General features: G+C 43.7%; 1 protein-coding gene across 1 annotated transcript in view; it reads right to left on the bottom strand.

Annotated features, from left to right (window-relative positions):
- The window catches only part of SLC18A2 (solute carrier family 18 member A2), a 30,665-nt gene extending 14,925 nt beyond the window's left edge, over positions 1-15,740 (bottom strand). The window contains exons 1-8 of the mRNA XM_040563288.1: positions 15,431-15,740; positions 13,421-13,772; positions 6,936-6,994; positions 5,758-5,841; positions 3,093-3,185; positions 2,545-2,634; positions 2,394-2,437; positions 2,254-2,314 (exon numbers count right to left, since the gene is read on the bottom strand). Of these exons, the coding sequence (XP_040419222.1) occupies positions 2,254-2,314; positions 2,394-2,437; positions 2,545-2,634; positions 3,093-3,185; positions 5,758-5,841; positions 6,936-6,994; positions 13,421-13,772; positions 15,431-15,551 (904 nt within the window). The 5' untranslated portion in view covers positions 15,552-15,740. The remainder of the gene's footprint in view (positions 1-2,253; positions 2,315-2,393; positions 2,438-2,544; positions 2,635-3,092; positions 3,186-5,757; positions 5,842-6,935; positions 6,995-13,420; positions 13,773-15,430) is intronic.
- Positions 15,741-18,365: the final 2,625 nt, after the last annotated feature.

The raw sequence follows: 18,365 nt of genomic DNA, 5'->3' as shown, positions 1-18,365 counted from the left end.
CTAGGAGGAGGGGGCCGTGTGCTTCAGTTCGGGACAGCTGGTGCTAAAGAGTGACGCGGTGCCACAGGTAAGGGAATCGGTCAGGAAGCTCTTGTGCTTTGGAAATGCGAACAATTATGACTCAAGTGTATGACGCACACTTAGGAGATTGAATTTATGCCATGAAATTAGCGTGCCTAAATTGAGAGTGCAAAAAGCACTTAAACTGGTAGTCCATTTGCAGCACCCCTAAAATTTCCCTGTTTTTTACTTGTGGTTAGCAATTAACCCACTAGAGAATTAACCCAATGCTGTGAATTTTGTCATTTTAAAACATTTTTTAAAATTTAATTTTGAAATGAAAATTAATTTCAACAAGTTTTTAAATGAATGCTTGGAAGGCATTCAGAACTTCTGTCCTCCCTGAGCAGTGCAAATCCACAAGACTTTCAGCCTTCCCAAACCAATGTATCTGAACAAAACACCGACCTCACTGGGGTAAGGGACAGAAAATGACACTTTCAAAACTCTTTTCACTGCATAAAGCAACTGCTTCAGAACTGAGGCAATTAACATTTAAGGCTGAGGGGGCTGAGGTTAAAGAACATGGGCGTCATCCATTCTGCCAAGCACTGGGCAGTCTCTGTCCTGGGAAGCAGGGACAGTGGATGCTGAACCAAACCCATGGGTAACCCGTGGGAGGGACCCGTGGGAGGGACTTTCATCTGTCCTGGACACCAATGCCTGGTGGGAGGTGGACAAGTCACCTCATGCAGCTGGAGAGAGCAGGAGGGAAGGGAGCAGAGAGGGTCTCTATGCTTCTGTCCGTCCGTACAGCCTTCCTTTCCCTGTCTCCTGCAGCGGCCAGCTGCAGTGGGTTGAAGATGGGAAGGAGAAAGGGGAAGCACTGGCAGTGCCTGCAGGAACGTGCAGGGAAGCAAGCGGCAGGCAGAGCCCGTGCTGTAAGCGTAAGGTCTCTCTGGCACACACTGTCCTGATCCCAGCCTACCCATCCTGAATCTGCCTCATCACCTTGGTGCTCTGGGACTGCCCAGCCCAGCTTTACTGAGCCCCCAAACATCAGCTGGAACAGCTTCTGAGAGAACAGAACAGTTGCATGCCATGCAATGGGTAGAAAAAGGAACAAAGTCCATCCCTCCTCGCAGCAGACATGGGAGGTGGTCAAAAGAGCACCATAAAGATGGGATCCATGGGTCTTACTACCTTTTCTCTTACGTGGTTAAGACTAAGCCTGGCATGAGCAGCTCAATCTATCACAGATTACACTTTGACAGGGCTTACACTATTCTCAAGATATCCACTTACAGGGCGGATGATCCTCACCTTGCAGCACCTGCTCTTAACCCCTGTAAGAGGCCAGGTACTGGATCAGATGAAAGGTAGATTTGAACTCTGATGACAGTTCCCATCTGCGCTGCTCTTTTCCCTCAAACACTCTTGTCCTATCGCAAGTTCTTTAAATGCTCCACGAATTTCTTAAGCAAAAGTGTCTGTGTAACTTCAGACACAGCTTGACCAAGTCTTGTCACAGAGCTAAGGTAGTGAGAATGCCCCAAGATCACCAAAACCCGAGCACCCCAAAAATGCCCGTAAGCATTGCTTTGTCAGACGAGCAGGTTAGGATTAAGGGACAAAGCAGTAAAAATCATGATCCGCTTTCAGGTATTTTACAGACATTTAAAAGGGTCAGGCTTAATTACAGCCCTCTTTAGAGCAAACCAACAAAACATGATGCAAAAGGCAAACTTCCCTCAAGGCACAAAACAAACAGTACATGTAATACCAGACGCCACTCACCATCTGACCCAGACCTTTTCCGAAACACAACCCATGCCCTAGAGACCCTCGCTGCCTTCTCATATGGAAGCAAACTTCTGAGTTATTCCTCATGCCTGCCCGGGATGCGCTGGTGGGTCCTCCCTCCACACCTCTGCCCTATTCACTTGTCTCATGGGCATTTTCATGGCCACATCTTGGTGTGGTGCAGCAGTTCCTTGTCCTAGCAAGGATCCGCAGCTCATTAGTGCCCTCTCAGCTAGGCAGACACCACGTTTCCAGCTTCCAGGCCACTGCGTTTCTACCAGTACCTCCATCCAGAGTTACTGATGGATTACTTTGTTCTTTGTGCTTCATGTAAACAAAAGCAGCAAATGACATTATTGCTAGACCAGACTAGCTCGAGGCTTTCCAGGATGCCAGGAATAATGCCAACAGTTGATTTAAATAAAAATAAAATAAAAAAGGATCTGATACCTGCCGCAATAATGATATATGGGTCCTTCAAAAGTGTCAGTAGCGGTGTCCCCTTCTGACTCTAGGAAACAAATGGAAAGTTGGGATTAGGAAAGGCAAAGCATCAGGTGTCGCCTAGAGTGCTTTACTGCAATACTCACTTCTGCCTGTGCTCTGGACGGCTGCAGAACAAATAATTGAACAGCTGTGGAAAGAAATCGATACTGTAAGGTTTCTTCAGGAAGGGGTCAGGACACAGACACACGAAAGGGGTGCGCTACAGAGCAATAGCGACTCTCCACGTGCACTGACCTCCGTCTAGCAGAGCCAGTGCTGCCAGCACAAGGAACGGCGAGCTCTTCCCCACAAACTCGTACATGACGCTCCCGAAAGGTGGGCCCACTGAGGGGGAGAAATGAAGGAAAAGCTGTGAAGCCGCGTTTCTGACCCCAAACATATGTCCTCTGCAAGCGTTTGGGCACCCTGTGTTGGCACTCAGGGACCACAAACTTTAATTTAAAACAAAACAAAACAAAATGAACAGCAACAACAAAAAAAAAGATGAATAAAACCAACAGAAAAGCTCATTGATCTCTGTGATTATGAAAAGTGTATTCTTCACACCCCAAAATACTCCTCCATTTAAACAAAACCCAAGCATCTCAGAGATTGTTGTCTGATGTGTATCTGCATAAGAAATATGTTTCTGCGTAAGAAATGATTCTTAACATGCACCATGCATCTAATCTGGAGATGGCACGGTAACATTGCACCTGAGGAGATCCTGCCACTGTTTTCACAGACCACAAGGAGGTGCTTTGGGTGGTTTCTGCTGGTGGCAGAGCCCCCATCTCACTGACCTAATACTCCCATAGCAAGTCCTCCCAGTGCAATCCCCATCGCATTGCCTCGCTCTTCGTCGTCTGTGTATACACTGGCAAGCATACCCATCCCTAAAATACAAACAGAACAGAACAAAGCACACAATTAGGCAGCTGTGTCTTACAATTTATTAGATAGAGGTGACAGCAGGTATCTGTATATGAGTATATACCTACACACTTATATATCTATATTTATACACATATATAGATCCACATACATATACATGTGTGTATATAAGTCCCCACCATGTGCAATTTGCCTTGAAGCAGAAGCGAGTTTGGCACACATAAATGGTCTCAATGCCATGTTCTATTACACCCTATTACTCAGGTAGTTTAATGATGCCCTGATTTGCTGGATTCTGTGTCCCTGCCTTTGTCACAGAGTGTTTAGAAGCTGCTTTTCAGCCAGTTGAAACAAAGCTCTCGACGAGTATTCTGTCTGCTATTTGTGCTCTGGGTGCTCGACACGAAGGTTGGTGACGGCTGACAGCTACAACCGTGGTCGCTGCAGGCTGTGCTCTGAGCATAAAGTATCATGCCCAGCTGATTGCTTTGAAAATGAGTATTTCAAGTTCAGCATCCAAAATTAAAGGATGCTTTTGACCTTTATCTTCATGTTCCCCATTTCTGCATTCGATGATGAGCCATCATTTCACAAAAGGAAACATGAAGCCTCTTTCATTTGCTTTTGTGAAGCACTCAGACACAGTAGTGGTAAATGCTACAGAAGAGTCCTCATAGAAATTATTAATTCTGTTTTCAAATCAGGGACTCAGTATGTAAGGTCCCCAGCTAGACAGTGAGCCAGAAAGAGAAAACACAGCCCTGCATGACTGATCACTAAGTAAATACGGACCATCACGTGCACCGAAAGGTAATGCAGCAGAGGTCCTGTGTGGATGAACATGCTTACTGAAAGTCGTGGCAGACTTCAAACTGGTTGAAAAGCAACTTAGAAAACAATATCAGAATTCACAGCAAATTTACAGAGCTTGCTTGCACAGCTGCAGGGGGGGTACTACACCCACTACTACGGTACTGCAGCTTGGAGGGCAAGTCATGGCTGAGCATGAGCATGCAGGTGGTGCAAGTGAGTTGGGCTGTTGTACTCATGACGTGACTTTTTCCCTCCCGTTGGCACTTGTCTGGGGTCAGAGCTTCTTCTGAGGGCTTGGTCTGGCCTTGGTGCAGTGCAGGAAGAGCTGGGGGTGGCTGGAGACTACCCAAAAAACAACAGTGGGGATGAGCAAAGGCTGAGCAGCCATCAGCTAGAGACCACTGCAGGTCTTTGGATTTAAAGCTAGAGAGGGGAAACCGATGTGCGATGTGATGTGGTCTTGAAATTTAAAAAAAAAAAAAAAAAAAAAGCCACAACGATAAAGAAAAGAAACTGTAGAAACTGTTCTTCATGTTCTCTCAACTATGAGAACCAGAAATGGATATGAATGACAGGAAGGAGGCTTTAGATGGGAGATCGTAAAAGGACTTCCTAACAGTAAATGTAGTTAAGCACAAAGCTCAATGCTGAGGGCATTTCTGGAGGCTTTTGAGAGCACATCTGTCAAGTACGCATGAGGAATGACAGATCCTGCCTTCAGGAAGGGGGTAGACTAGGGAGACTCTTGGCCTTCTCTGCTCTGATTTGTAGGCTGTCTGGGGAAAAATACATGCTCATCAAAGAGCCCTATCTCAAGGTATCTTGGTATCAAGGTATCAAGGTATCAAGCCCTATCTCACCCCTGCACAGGGCCTGAGATAAAGCTGAACAAAAATTTTGATCCTGGCATGTCTTAACTTTGGAAAGCTTGACTTGTAAGCTTAATTAGTCTGGGGGCTGAGGATCTCCGTTGGATATCCCCACCTGCCCCAAGGCTGCAGCACAATCCCTGCAGTGGGGATCTGGGTGAAATCCAGCTCTCAAATGTTTGTTATCTTCCTATGAGAAGTACGTGAGCCCTGTTTATTGACCAGTCCCATTTGGGAGGGGGGATTTTTCCTGAGGAAGCCAAGAGACATGCTCTGGACAAAAAGCTCAATTCACCTCCCCTTTCAAGACAAATTTATATTCCTGCTGCTATCATGAACAAAATATAATTTCTCTAGACTCAGTCTCAGAGATCATTGAATAATTTGGAGTGAAAATCCATACTCCATTTCACTTGTTCATTTAAAAAGAAAAAGAAAGATCTTATATTAGATATCTAGCACAGGCAATCTGAGTCCAAACTGGCAGGCAGAATTACAAGCCACTGGAAACAACATTTTATAACAGAAATTTCAGAAACAGGCAGAGGAACTATCCCTATGATAATAAGTACCAACATAAGTTCATGGTGACCTTTAAAAGGGCTGAAAATGAATTTAAAGTGTTGAAGGCATACATGCAGAAACCCCAGGGAGAGAGTACATCATCTAGTGCTCTACCGTACTGCAGCCCACATACCAAGTAATTCTGAAAAGACATTTGCTTGTGAGCTACTGCATAGGAAAGAGGCAGAAAGAAAATAATGAAATTGATTTAATTGAATAATTTTGTATTAATTATTGAAACCGCAGACAAAATACAATTAAGAAATGACTGTTACTGAAAAAGACAGAATTGGTGATCCGTATTTTACTCTATCACATGCTCTCTTACCTGCCACTGAAGAACAAGAGGAGCCCACTCCTTGGAGGGACCTTGCAATAAACAGTAATGTGTAGCTTCCTGAGAAGGCAAACACTATGGAAAAGACAGAGGTAAATTTTTAAAATTAGTTTAACTCTAACTAGGTTAAAAAGTTAGATTTCTTTAAACTATCACAAAAAAAAAAACCACCCTTTCTGCAGTTCAGTCAGGTGTTTACAGTGACTTGTGTCACTTTCAATGCTAACTGCATTATTCTCTCTTATTGCATTTGGATGTGTCAGTGTTGAATTGTTCTTAGGTGTCTGAGCCTTCTGGTTACACAGAATGCAAGCGCCCAGGCAGTTTTAACTAATTACTTGGGATTTGATTACATCCTGCTCTGATTCAGCTGCACACAGAGGCGTATTAAGACCTTTCTTTCCAGCCTTGTTCCCCCCATAGCTGCATTTCGGGCTGCCCAGTCTGAAGCTCCGGGCATTCACAAAGGCAGGATTTAACACATGCACACAGGCTCACACCAGCATTTCTTCCAGTAAGCAAATGGGTAGAGAGGTTTTACAGTGGTATTCCCAGCTCTGTGCTGGATGCTGTGTGGCACAGCTGGCCATGAATTAGACTTACAACTGTTATAACCATACCAAGCAAAATTTGTCTAATGTTCCAAAAATCTGGAGTTGTCAAAGACTCTACCAACAGGTAATCTTATCCATCACTTCAGTCCCCTTGCTGTCAGAAATATTTTCCTAATATTTAATCTAAATTTTCTTTGATACTTTTTTAAGGTTGCTATTCCATTTTTTACATGCAGTGGACATGGAAAACTCTTAATTCGCTTCCTTTTTTCTCATAGATTCTGATACATCTTACACCTGCCTTCTGAAGCAAGCCCGGTTCTTTAATCATTCCTCACAGGCTTCTAACAATGCTTGATGTTCTCCTTTGTACTCTTTCCATCTGGGACACGCCCTTAAGTACCATGCAAAACTGAACATAAACCAGTAGCTGAGGCCTTATTAACACCATTTAGGGTGCGCAAATCATCTCAGCTGACTTGCAGGCTATACTCCTGTTTGCACATCCTCCACATTAATTCCTCTACATCAACAAGAATTCCTAAGGATCATTATTATAGATCATTTATTTAAAAGTTGCATCTGAACAACACTAAGTAAGAAGTGGCCACTTACTGATCGTTGACACAAACATGATGCAGAAGCCAGCAAACAATGGAATCTGGTAGCCTATTCTGGAAAATAAATAAATAAATAAATAAATAAATTCACATTTTCAGGATTGTCTCACTGATATTTTGAGCTACATTTAATTGCATGAGGGCTTTTTTTCTTTTCTTTTTTTTTTTTTTTTTTTTCTGTGCACAAGCACAAAAGATGCAAAAACCCAACCTGTAGTTTCTTTGCAGGTTTTGAAGTATTTATAGTGGACAACATGATCAAATTGCTCCATGTTACAAACGCCTTCTCATTTGGTACAGCACACTTTTCACCTGAAATCCCTGGAAGAAGTCCTTCCTTCATTAGAATTTGATTGTCCTGTTCTTGTTCCACCATCATTGTTCTCAATAAAGCCCCTCTGGATCCCTATGGGGTTGCCAAGAATATGAGAATGGAAGATTCATCTAAGCGTGCTGAGCTTTGAAATATTCCAGTAATGTTTCAAGAATCATCTGTTTCCACCCTCATGAGACAATGACTGTAATGACACATGGTCAAACCAATGGCTTTTTTTCTGGGAAAATTTGTCATCAGCTTCACTGGGAGTTCTGCTTCAACTACAAGCACCGAAAGTGTCCCAAAGTGTCTGAGAGTAATATTTTTGCTTTTCCACAGTGTTAGGGTCAAGTATGGAGCTGATCAAAGCTTTCTTCATCAAAACTCAAAAGTATAAAAACATCAGAAATAGCCTGGAGATATGCCCGGCTGCTATAAGCATTTTCAAATTTCCAGGAAATAAATTATTTACTGTCTGGAAAGCAAACACATTTTTAGGCAGCTAAATTTGAAATTTCAGCAAAGACCTCACAATATGCTACTTTTCATGTCACTAAAACTCTGCCTTGGAATCAAAAGTACTACCCAGGTGGCCTGTGTGTAGTCTGTGTGTTCACCATACTTTATTCAGCTTCCTTTCCCCTAAAATTCTGTATCTCAAATGTATTTGCAAAGACATTTTTTTAATGGCCAAATTCTTCAACGGTGAAGATATTCAAAGGAATCCTAATTGATTTTAATTCCCAGTGATTTGACAGTATTGGGCTTTTACATTGGTGGTACTGGTTTAAGTAGGTCAATCAAGTAATGGAAGAGTCTGTAATGGCCCTTCTCATTTCTGATAATAGTAGTCTTAAGACAGATAAACAAACATAATTATTCTGAGCTTTGTTTATTTGTCAGTGTAATTTTACAGTGTAATTATACAAGTAAGGACCACAGATAATAGTAAAGTCTTTGAAGTACGAGGCTGTTCGTTATTGGTGTCTGTAACATTTGTTGGAGTTTTGAGAACAGAAGAAATCTAGCACGCACTTTTTCACAAGCCTTAGAAATTTCTAATGAAGAGCACGTGGAAGAATTTTGCCATTAAAAATATGACAAAAACATAGTGCACCGAGTTTTCTAGTTGAAATCTCCAAGTAGGTGCTACAAAAATACAGCAGAGGAAACGTTACTCTTGTGGTTACTTAACTGGACTGGTATCTGCAAACAGCAACCTCAATTCCTCTTCTTCTGTGGGCTTAGGATAATCACTTTAATCTCTCAAAACCTTGATACCTGACCATTAAAAGAATAATACCATACTTTTTTTGTCTGTTTTATTTAAAGAGGATGATTTTTCTAGGCTTGTCTCTTCTATCATTGTGTGTACATGGTAAGTATTATACAGAGGGACACTAATCTCCACTGATGTCTCTGCGTATGCAAGGACATAAAAAAGAATCATCTCCTATTGCCATCCCCTTGCCTGCCCTTCCCAGTGGGCTCATGTATAAAAGGCCACAGTGAGTTTGACCACAATTGCTTTGATTTTGAATTTTGGAATTACAGAAAGCACTGATATAAATATGGATAAATAACCCCTGCATGCATGGCTACTGCTGTTGGTGAGTGATATCATCTGGCTCTGTGGTACTGTGAATGCAGAAGTTGAATGTCCCTATTCCTTCTCCCATTGGAATGGGGGGTTTTGTCTGTGAAAGCCATCCCAGAGGTGTCTAGGATGGACACTGTGGGAGGAGAAGTGTGATTTCAGTAAAGAAATAAGTAATTATTTCATTTGCCACAGGGACCATGAGACAGCAATTCACTGCTCCTACAAGTACACTGCATTAAAACTCAGTTATTTGTTTGAAGACAAATGCCACACAAAGTGACTCCCATATTCATGCTTGCACCACTAGATCAGAGACATTAGCTGTGAGATCTGCCATAAGCATTAGTGAACTAAATAAAGGGAAGGGATATCATACTAGTCCTGTAATCTTAACTAAAGGATCAGCTGCCATCAAATTAAACATGTTTCACCTCTCTCAATATGCCCTATGTCTGAAATGCTTCTGTCAGGTGACTGTTGCAAGAAAACAAGGATTTTGGAAGTCACTTTTAATGCTCTATGAAATCCTCTTCAAGCTTTGGTCTTAGTTTTTGCAGTCACGGATATTATTCTTCCTTCACCTTGGACAGAGTCACACCAAGGTGTGAAGCACCACATAGCAGAGAGTCATGGAGGCAGAGCTGGAGCAGAACCCATTCTTGCCTTGCAGCAGACCATGACGCCTTATTGCACGTGCTGAGGTCTAACACATGCCTTTCCCTCCACACCCAGAGAATCATCTCAAAACCAGACTCTGTGTGGGCAGAGCTAGTCCTTTCACCCAAAATCTATATTGCTTGTGGTCCACCATACAAAGCAATGTGAAGGTATAGTCAGGAGAGGACGTGCATTTGTGCTGAGCTAAGCAAGTCTGTATAGTCCTCTGAAACGGTCAAAGTTGCCTGGAACAGTTTGGAGATGATGCGCTACCCTGCTAAGGGTTGCTGAGCCCCTGGAAGTCGTGGTTGTTCTTGCTCTGGGGCCGTTCTTACCCTCATCCAGCTGACAGCTAGAAGTGTAGATTGTCTTTTCCTGCACAATCTTAGCAAACCCTGCCTCCTCCTAAAATAGCAGTGTTAATTACTTGGCAGTTGTGCTACCACAAATGTCTAATCTGCAGCTGCAGTCCTGGGCTGTCCAACAGACATGAGAGAGCACAGACTGGGAGTTTTCACTGATCGGAACAATTACAATATACAACAAATGATCACAAAACGGGGAGGCACCACCTGTAACAGCCAGCTGTTCAGAGACTCTGTCCCTGATCCTGGGCTGTTCCTGTTCTTGCCATGTGAAACCTGTGCAGTTTCTAATTTTTGGCCATGACATGACGTGCTCCATCACAGTTCTCTCTACATTTTTCCTGTCTCATCTCTTCCTTTTTCTTGCTATCATGCCTTAACAAGTCATTTTCTCGGGCACTCCTCACAAAAAACTACAAGAGAAGCCAAAGCAGCCAGAGGGTCCACCATGTTTCAGGGAGGCTACCTGTAGCTAAAAGTGCTTCCTACAAGTGGTTCCAACTCACAAAAAAAAAAACCCACAGAGTCATCAGTTGAAGGAGGGAGAGGAAAGGCTGCCAGTGACAGAGAAAGCCTGAATGACCCCATTTTAGGGCCGTCTTGGCCCCAGACTGCAGAACTGTTTGGAAGTGGATTACACTCACTAATAATGTTACACTGCAATGAGACAACCAATTGATGGGTTCTGTGCAGCAGTAAAATAAAGGTTACACTGGCCAGGTTAGCAGCTGGGGATGATTAGAGCCTAATTGCCTATCCATTACAGGATTGCAATTTACTGACTTTAAACCTATTACCATATAGCTACAGCAGTACCAACGTGAGCACCGCTCGCTCAGCCTGTCCTGGTTGGCATTTTGGCCATTTTCAGCCCTAGTGGAGACTGGGGAGATGTATGACAAGAGGAATATTTTCCTCCATGTCATGACCCAACGAACCTCTGAACGTGCAGGAAGGAAGGGAAGAAGGCTCAGGGGCAGCAGTGGCAGTTTTTTTGCTGGGATTTTCACCAGGACTTAGCACAAAGGGAAATGGTGGTGTTCCATCTGCTGTCAGCCAGCTCACCATGATGGGTTTGTGTTTTCTTTGGTGTTCTTTGAAAAGAGATGGGCTTTAAATAAGAAATATTTTAGCCTAGCTTGCTTCTTTTAAACTAATTTTGAAATGTATTTTTAAAATTCTTCAGCTCCAGCAGTTATAGAAAAAGTGAAAAAAAAAAAGCCTACAAAATTTTCAGAGGACCTAAACTAAGTAATTGTCACAGCCTTGTGGCACAGACTTGCCACTTACTGGCAATGTGAGTGGAATAGCCTGTTGGATCCTGTACAAACTCAAGCACTCAAAAACAGTGCGTTTTTAAGGCCAGTAACTCCATGCTTGTTTAAAACTCTAAGCTGTGATACTTTGCTGAAATTTTGCAGAAGTAATAACAGCAATAATAATTATCACTAAACAGCTTATCAGTGTTAAAGAAGAGCCTTTATAATGATGACTTCTGTTTCATTTATAAAAATCAGTTTTTACACTTCCTTTTAACTGAACATGCACATTGTTCTTAGGAAATCTCAATTTGAGTTTTGGGGGGGGTTTGTTTCTTTCTTTCTTTGTCTTTTTGCCAGTGGCTTCTACAGTTAATTGATAAATACGTGAACTGATATTTCCCACTAAACATTTCTCAGAAGAAAGGCAGACACTGCTCCGAGACACAAACAACGCATGAAAGAAAACCAGCAATCCTTAAATCTAATTTAGGGCCACTTGGCCATGAAGACACTCGTTTCTGCCTGGGTGGGAGGACGGCATGCCGCATGGGGCCATGTGCTCTCCTTGATTCTCCTTTTCCCACTCGTTGGGAAACCGCTGGTAACGTGCGGCGCCTTACTTCTTTTTGGCAGGTTTGGCAGTTTGTAGAAATGATTATAAGAACAGCAGAATCCAGAGAAAAGTAAATGGAGATAGGGCAATGATACAGACAATTATTACTAAAACCTAGAATAGCTAAAGAACTGTCATGGAAATATTATTTCACTTCATGCTGCTTTGCCTGTGGATGAGCTATCATGGCCCAACAAAGCAACATAGGAAATCTGGGTAACAAAGATCTGTTTTCCTCCTTAAATTGCAACAATGTTTGTGTAAAGGGATTTTTTAAGGGCAAACTTTCAGAGCAGGGATATGCAGGAGGAGATAAGGTGAAATAAAACAGAAATGAAGCTGTCTATCTAATGTAAAACTTTTGTGTCTGTATCAGTTCCACAGATTTAATACAGGTTTTGAATTCATAACATTGTGGGTCCAACCACTGCTCATCTCTCCACTTGAAACTCCTCTATCAGACTGAAATTAAGCACTGTGTATATAAGCTGTAAATACAAGAAAGGTACTTTTAGTTCAAAACCTGAAATATCCAGCCTTAAAGAACATCGTTTGTTTTGTTTATTGCCACCTGTGGTAAGCACTGACTGCCTAAACAGGAGTTTTTTACAAGGACAGGAAACAGACAAATTTCCTCAGTTTATTATTTTCTGAAAGGAAAATGTCTTCTTTATAAAAATAGCTTAATAAGAAATATGAAAATTGGTGACCTAAGTACAATTTGGAGCTTATTTCCTACAGAGATGGATCTCACACACACTGTTTAGAAGGGCTGCAGCTTGTTCTGTGGGGAACAATTACACAGAACTCTAACAATAAAATCAAATTAATTATTAACACCAAAAATTTAAATGATATTATAAATACTTTTAAATCTCTGTGTAAACATAATTAGTGCTTGGATTTGTTTTTGTTTGTTTGTTCGTTGTTGTTGTAAGTGATTTATTTTGGTGCCTACATCTCCTATCCTGCTCCGGAGGATTTTGTGTAACGTCCCACCCAAACACATTCTGCTCAATACATCATACATACGCAAGGACTCGGAGGGGACAATTTGACAGTTGGAGCAGATCATGCACAGACGTAAATCTGATCTGTTGAACTCAGTGAAGAACATGGCACCAGCAGGGTTTGGCAGACCTGCTCCCTTTCCGTGGAAGTCCATGAGAACCTCCCGCTTGGCCTTACCTTGCGACATTCAGAATCACTGTGCACCAAAGCACACCGAGAGCTGCGAGAGCCGGGGAGAGATCTGAACACTGCCTACACCTTCAACATCATGTTTGCCTAATACAGGTGTAATAGATGTGTCACCAAGTCACAGAGCTTGATCCTTGTAACTACTGAGCCGTGGCATCTTTTGGCCCTGCGTAACTGTATTGAAGAAATTTCAACAACCCTTCAGTAAAAGTTTCTATAAAAGCCTGAGGGCTCAGGAGCTGGAGAAAAAGAGAAGTGTACAACACTGTCAAGTGGCTCGTGTGCTTACTGATTTATTTCGGAAAGGATGCAGGCATTCAGAAGACGTGTTCATCAAATGTATTTCACTAAGATACTCCTCCAGATAAAGTGAGAAGGCCAGGAAGCCAGGGCCACAACAGTAAGAGGTACTTTGAAATCCCCACCCAGACTAAAACATGAATACAAATCCTAACTGAGTAACATACCTGTTCGTCAGCGGCCCTATGAAGGGGTTAGTGATCAGCTGCACCGTTGCCTTTGAAGCAAACAATAGCCCAACTTGAACATTTTCGTTCAGCAGGTCCTTGTCCTCCTTAGGGCAATCAGATGGAGGAGCAGTCACGTTCACTGTCATTTGTTCTGTCGGGGTGTGGGGCAGCTCTCTGGGGCCCGGCTGAGCAGACTCATTCCCAGTAACCATCGTCAAGTTGTCATAGTAGGAGAAGATACTCTGAAAATTGTCCATCGTTGCTGAAACTACGTTAGGCTTAGTAGTCTGGACTTCTGATGCATTTTTCTCATGTTTGATGCTGTAAAGGTAACTGGGAATTATTGGCACTGGAAAAACAAATAGAATATATTAGCATCTTACCATCAGGTTATGTGCAGATGGAATCACCAATTTGTATTGTTTGCTTTGTCACTGATTGGGAAGTACAAGGCTTTCCTACTGAGAATGTCAGTACGGATTTTAAAAGACTGAAACACAGAACTTAAATAGTGCAATTTAAAACACAGTTCTTTTACATTAGCCTTTATTTTTGCCAGTTTTTGTAATTATAAAATATTCTATACAGACATCACTCAGAAAGAAAAATATGAGAAGTGTCAAAAACCATGTCTGAACAGACTGATGCACGACTGCATAAATCCCTTTATTAGATTGTGAAAACGTGAATAATGAGAAAAGCACTGAAACTAGCATTAAGCCAAAATAGTAAAAAGTAATAAAACATACTAATAAAATAAGCCACCAAAAAAAAGAGTAATCAGAACTAATGTATTGCTGTTTACATATGTCACTATTTCTTTAAAATTTACATTGAAAACACCACCCAGAAGGGACGCACTTTATAAGCTTTAGTTCATAGCTGCAATTTAATTGTATTAACGTGTATCTCAGAAACTAGCACATCCACACTGGTTGGAACAGATGTAAGATTCATTCTACTGGGAAGCATCAGTGACAGAACCAGCAGAGTTGCCTGGCCTCTCTTCTGACACAGCCCCATCTTTCAGTGAGTCTGCAGACCGAGATACTTTTAAGGGCTTCTAGCACACATCTTACAGAACAAATAAGGAAATCTTAACAACTTTATAAGACAGGATGTTCATGTAAAAAAATCCCAAACTGACTTGGTAAAAGTATTCATGGAGTTTTTGTTAAAGGCATCAGCTTTAAGCTGAACCCCCCCAGGAGCTGATGCTGGCAGGGCAGCACTGTGTGGGGTGGGCTCCGCACTCCGTGAACAGTGTGTGGGCACAAGTCAGGAGTTTCTCTGAGCCCTTGGACAAAATGGATATGAACAGAAGCCTTTCGATACGTGGATTTATAAAGTACCAGCAAAAAATGCTCCAGGACTTGATTTGGGTTAATTCCTAACTCTGGACACCACGCCACTTGAAGCCAGTAAAAGTCTCACCTTCAACTTTGATCAAAACTCTGATTATTTTATTAAACCAGCTCTTAGAAGCACTTTTCTTAAAACCCATGCAGATAGTTTTCTTATTAATCTACCATTTGACGAGCAGCGTGGGGGAGAGGAGACCTATCGCAAGGAAACAGGCATCTCCAGTGTTATCTAGCCTGGTGTTTCAGTTGCACGACCGCAGGAGGAAAAAAGATGATGAGCTAAAAATATCAATGTTGTCATTCTGAGAAGTTTTAGTGGCTTTCAGTGGGAAAAAAAATAAAATAAATAAATTATGAAGGTGTTTTTATACAATTCCTTATCCTGCAAGTGACAGAGAAACAAAGCGCGACTTCGCTGCGTGTGGCGGTGTCCGCAGTACCCGGGGCACCCTACGTGTTTGAAAACCTGTGGTTTGCGAGCATCAGCCACGCACCCAGGCAGCACATCTGTCACCGGAGATTACCGCTGGCATAAATCGGGGGGAGAAACCAACGAAAAACACAGAAACGAACAAGAAACCGACCCACCCCCGAGCCACCGACGGCAAAGCTCGGAGCCCCACCGCCAGACCCGGTCGCCTACCGACCACGGTGAGCAGCATGTTGTCCAGGAGCAGGGCGATGAAGACGATGAGGAGGATGAGCCTCCGGGAGCTCCGGCCCTCCCGCAGCCAGCGGAGGAGGCTGGCCTCGCCCCGGGCCATGCCGCCCGGCCCCGCCGCGCCGCCGCCGCCGCCGCCGCTGCCTCTGCCGCTGCCCGCGGCCTCGCGGAGGCCCCCGGGGGCCGCCCCGGGCCAGGGGCTGAGGCCGGAGCCCCCTCCTCGCCCTGCCCCGGCCCGCCCCGGCTCGCAGGACCCCGGCCAGCAGCCCGCTGCCAGCCGGCTGGGCAGGAGGAGGAGGAGGAGGAGGAGGAGGAGGAGGAGGAGGGGTTGGAGGAAGGAGGAGGAGGACGACGACGACGACGAAGAGGAGGAGGAGGAGGCGGGGCACAGAGACCCCTCTGGATGTCCCTTCCCGACCTGAGCGGTTCGCAGCTCTCAGCCGCCGTGCCCGGAGTGCCGGGCTCCGTGCCCAGCCCGCTCCCCTTGCGCCTTTCCCCAGCAGCACGGGCTGCCAGGGGAGGCTGTTGGACAAAGATTCACGGCGGTTTAGAAGTCAGCTTTCAGCCCGCTCCCTGCAGGCAGCCGCTGCCCAGCCCGAGGGCTGCTCTCTGCTTCACCCTCTTCGCGGTGCTTCGCCCCCGGTAAAGAGCACCGAAGTCGCGATGAGCCTTGTAATGAGCTGAACAGCCCCAGAAGCAAACGGCAGGCTGAAGCCGGTGGCAACACCGCTGTGCAAACAGCTCCTTCTTCAGCGATGTTCCCTGTATACGTGTACATCTGCGGGTGTCACCCCGTGCCCCTGCAGCACGATGCCATTAGGACACAGGTTGCCTGTGGCGTGGTGCTCGGACTTAGCCTGGTCCTCCTGCAGCAGCACTCGCCTCGTGCGATAAACAAAGTGCCTGTGCTGGTTTGTTCATTTGAGAATTAATTTATTAGTTAATGAAAGCCATTTACTCTGTGAACTCCTGGCAAAGTAGCAGCTGAAGAAGAACCAGTGTGGTCTAAACTGATCTCAGGTCCCGATCCATCTCTGGCAGAGATCTAGCAGGCTTTAGGAATGGGATGAATTTTCAGGGCAGTCTGCTGTTGACTATACACATTTTTTCCTAAAAACAGTGAAAAGAGGGAGTGGATTTGCTAATAGCACCTGTTTTGTTTGCATGCAGGTAGCTTTGATTTTATTTGACATATCCACCAAGCATTATGTTCGTATGGGAACTATCTTACCAGTGCACAACAAATGCCCCCAGTGGGTATTGCTAAGCTCTTGATTCACAAACGAGGGTTCATATCCTGAAGGCACTTACACCACAAATCACATCGCTGAGCTGAGGACTGCAGAGGAATGCAGGAGGAGGCAGGGAACACTGCCCAGGTCAGCAACAGGAGCCATGTCAGTATGGGAAAATAAATTTCAGCTTTCGACAAAACGTCCATAGCAATTTCCTATCAGGAAAACATGCATTTGGGCAGTTTGTAAGCACAGCTCTTCGAAGAAGAGTTAGCTGATAAGGGTGCTGCTGTTTCTGTCACCTGTCCGAAAGCAGATGTGGACAAAGATGCTTTTTCAGCCATCTGTGATGAGGGATGCAGCTGCAGAAGCCTCTTGCTTCTTTCCCTGTATCACGCACATGACGGGGGGAGAACATTCCCTCCTCCCCCGAGCCTGTCTTCCAGAATTTCTCTCCTTCTGCCTGTCCCTGCTGTGCTGACATTCGTGCTGGCAGCATCTGGCCACTGTTTTGCTGGACTTGAAGTCACTTCTCTCTTCTACTCTCCTATCTTCTCTTACCCTCAGCCAATTGACTTTTAGACAACTAATGCCAAAATATGTGTGCAAAAGCATGCCTGCACTACTAGCATGGACAAGCATAGAGCATTTGAGTGTACTTATTTGCATGTGGAGATGCCCACTGGTGCACAGACACTATTGCTTTGTTAATCTAGCTGATTAAATCATGTTTACCTCTAGGAAGCTAGCAGGTCAGGAAGACACAAGGTTTGCTGCTGTGAAGGTATAAAGTGTATTCCATTCCTTCTCCACTATTTACTTGTCCCTAGCCAGGGATCTTCGTGTCTACCAAAGAAAAAGTAGGAAAGGAGTAGGAGCATAGTGAAATTGGACGTTATGTTTGGGAAGCTGTTTATGACTTGGTTTCCCTATTGAACTCCCCACACAAAATGAAATAAAAATTTCATGCTTTGAAAAAAGATATTCAAATCTTTTTTTTTTTTTTTGGTAAAGTATCTGCCTTTTTTTTTTTGCCTTAGCTATCCTTTGAAGTATACACATGCCTGTTATACCCAGATTGTAATATTACAATTTTATTAGTTTTTGATAAATGACACCTATAAGCTCAGAAATAACTTCCAAAATCACATATTTATATGGGAGTATAAATTTTGAGAACTTGGCATTAGCTCATGTGGATGCTACCCTCTGAATGAGACACCCCTAGCACTTTAGGATATAGGTTAAAGGCACAGAGTATCATACAGTTGGTGACCCAAATATGGTTTAACATGGTCTTGATGCTTAGGTTTTGGCCAGCTGAATGGTGGGCTCTCCTGAATCACCTCTGTGGTGCATCACCAAATGAGCTATGCAGACAGATAAAATAGCCAAGAACACACAGGCAGCAATACTCCAAACAATCACGAGTCTGGGAACGATGCTGGAGAACACTACGACTTGGCAGCCAAAATTCTGATCTCCGCTAGGAAGTTTCCCTGTGGCAAGATGTCCTCTGTGCACAGCTGGATGCTGTCATGGCACACGACACAATGTTGTTACAAGAACCAGGGAGAAGTGCCATTTTGCTGGTTTGCCTCCAGGTTCCTTCAGTGCTGAACTTAAAAAACAAACAAACAAACAAATAAATAAATAAATAACACCAACAAAAAAAAACCAAA

This window comes from Cygnus olor, chromosome 7 (genome assembly GCF_009769625.2).
Source record: "Cygnus olor isolate bCygOlo1 chromosome 7, bCygOlo1.pri.v2, whole genome shotgun sequence".
NCBI classification, from domain to species: domain Eukaryota; kingdom Metazoa; phylum Chordata; class Aves; order Anseriformes; family Anatidae; genus Cygnus; species Cygnus olor.
The sequence above is the reverse complement of the archived record's forward strand: the minus strand, read 5'-3'. Positions and strand labels throughout refer to the sequence as shown.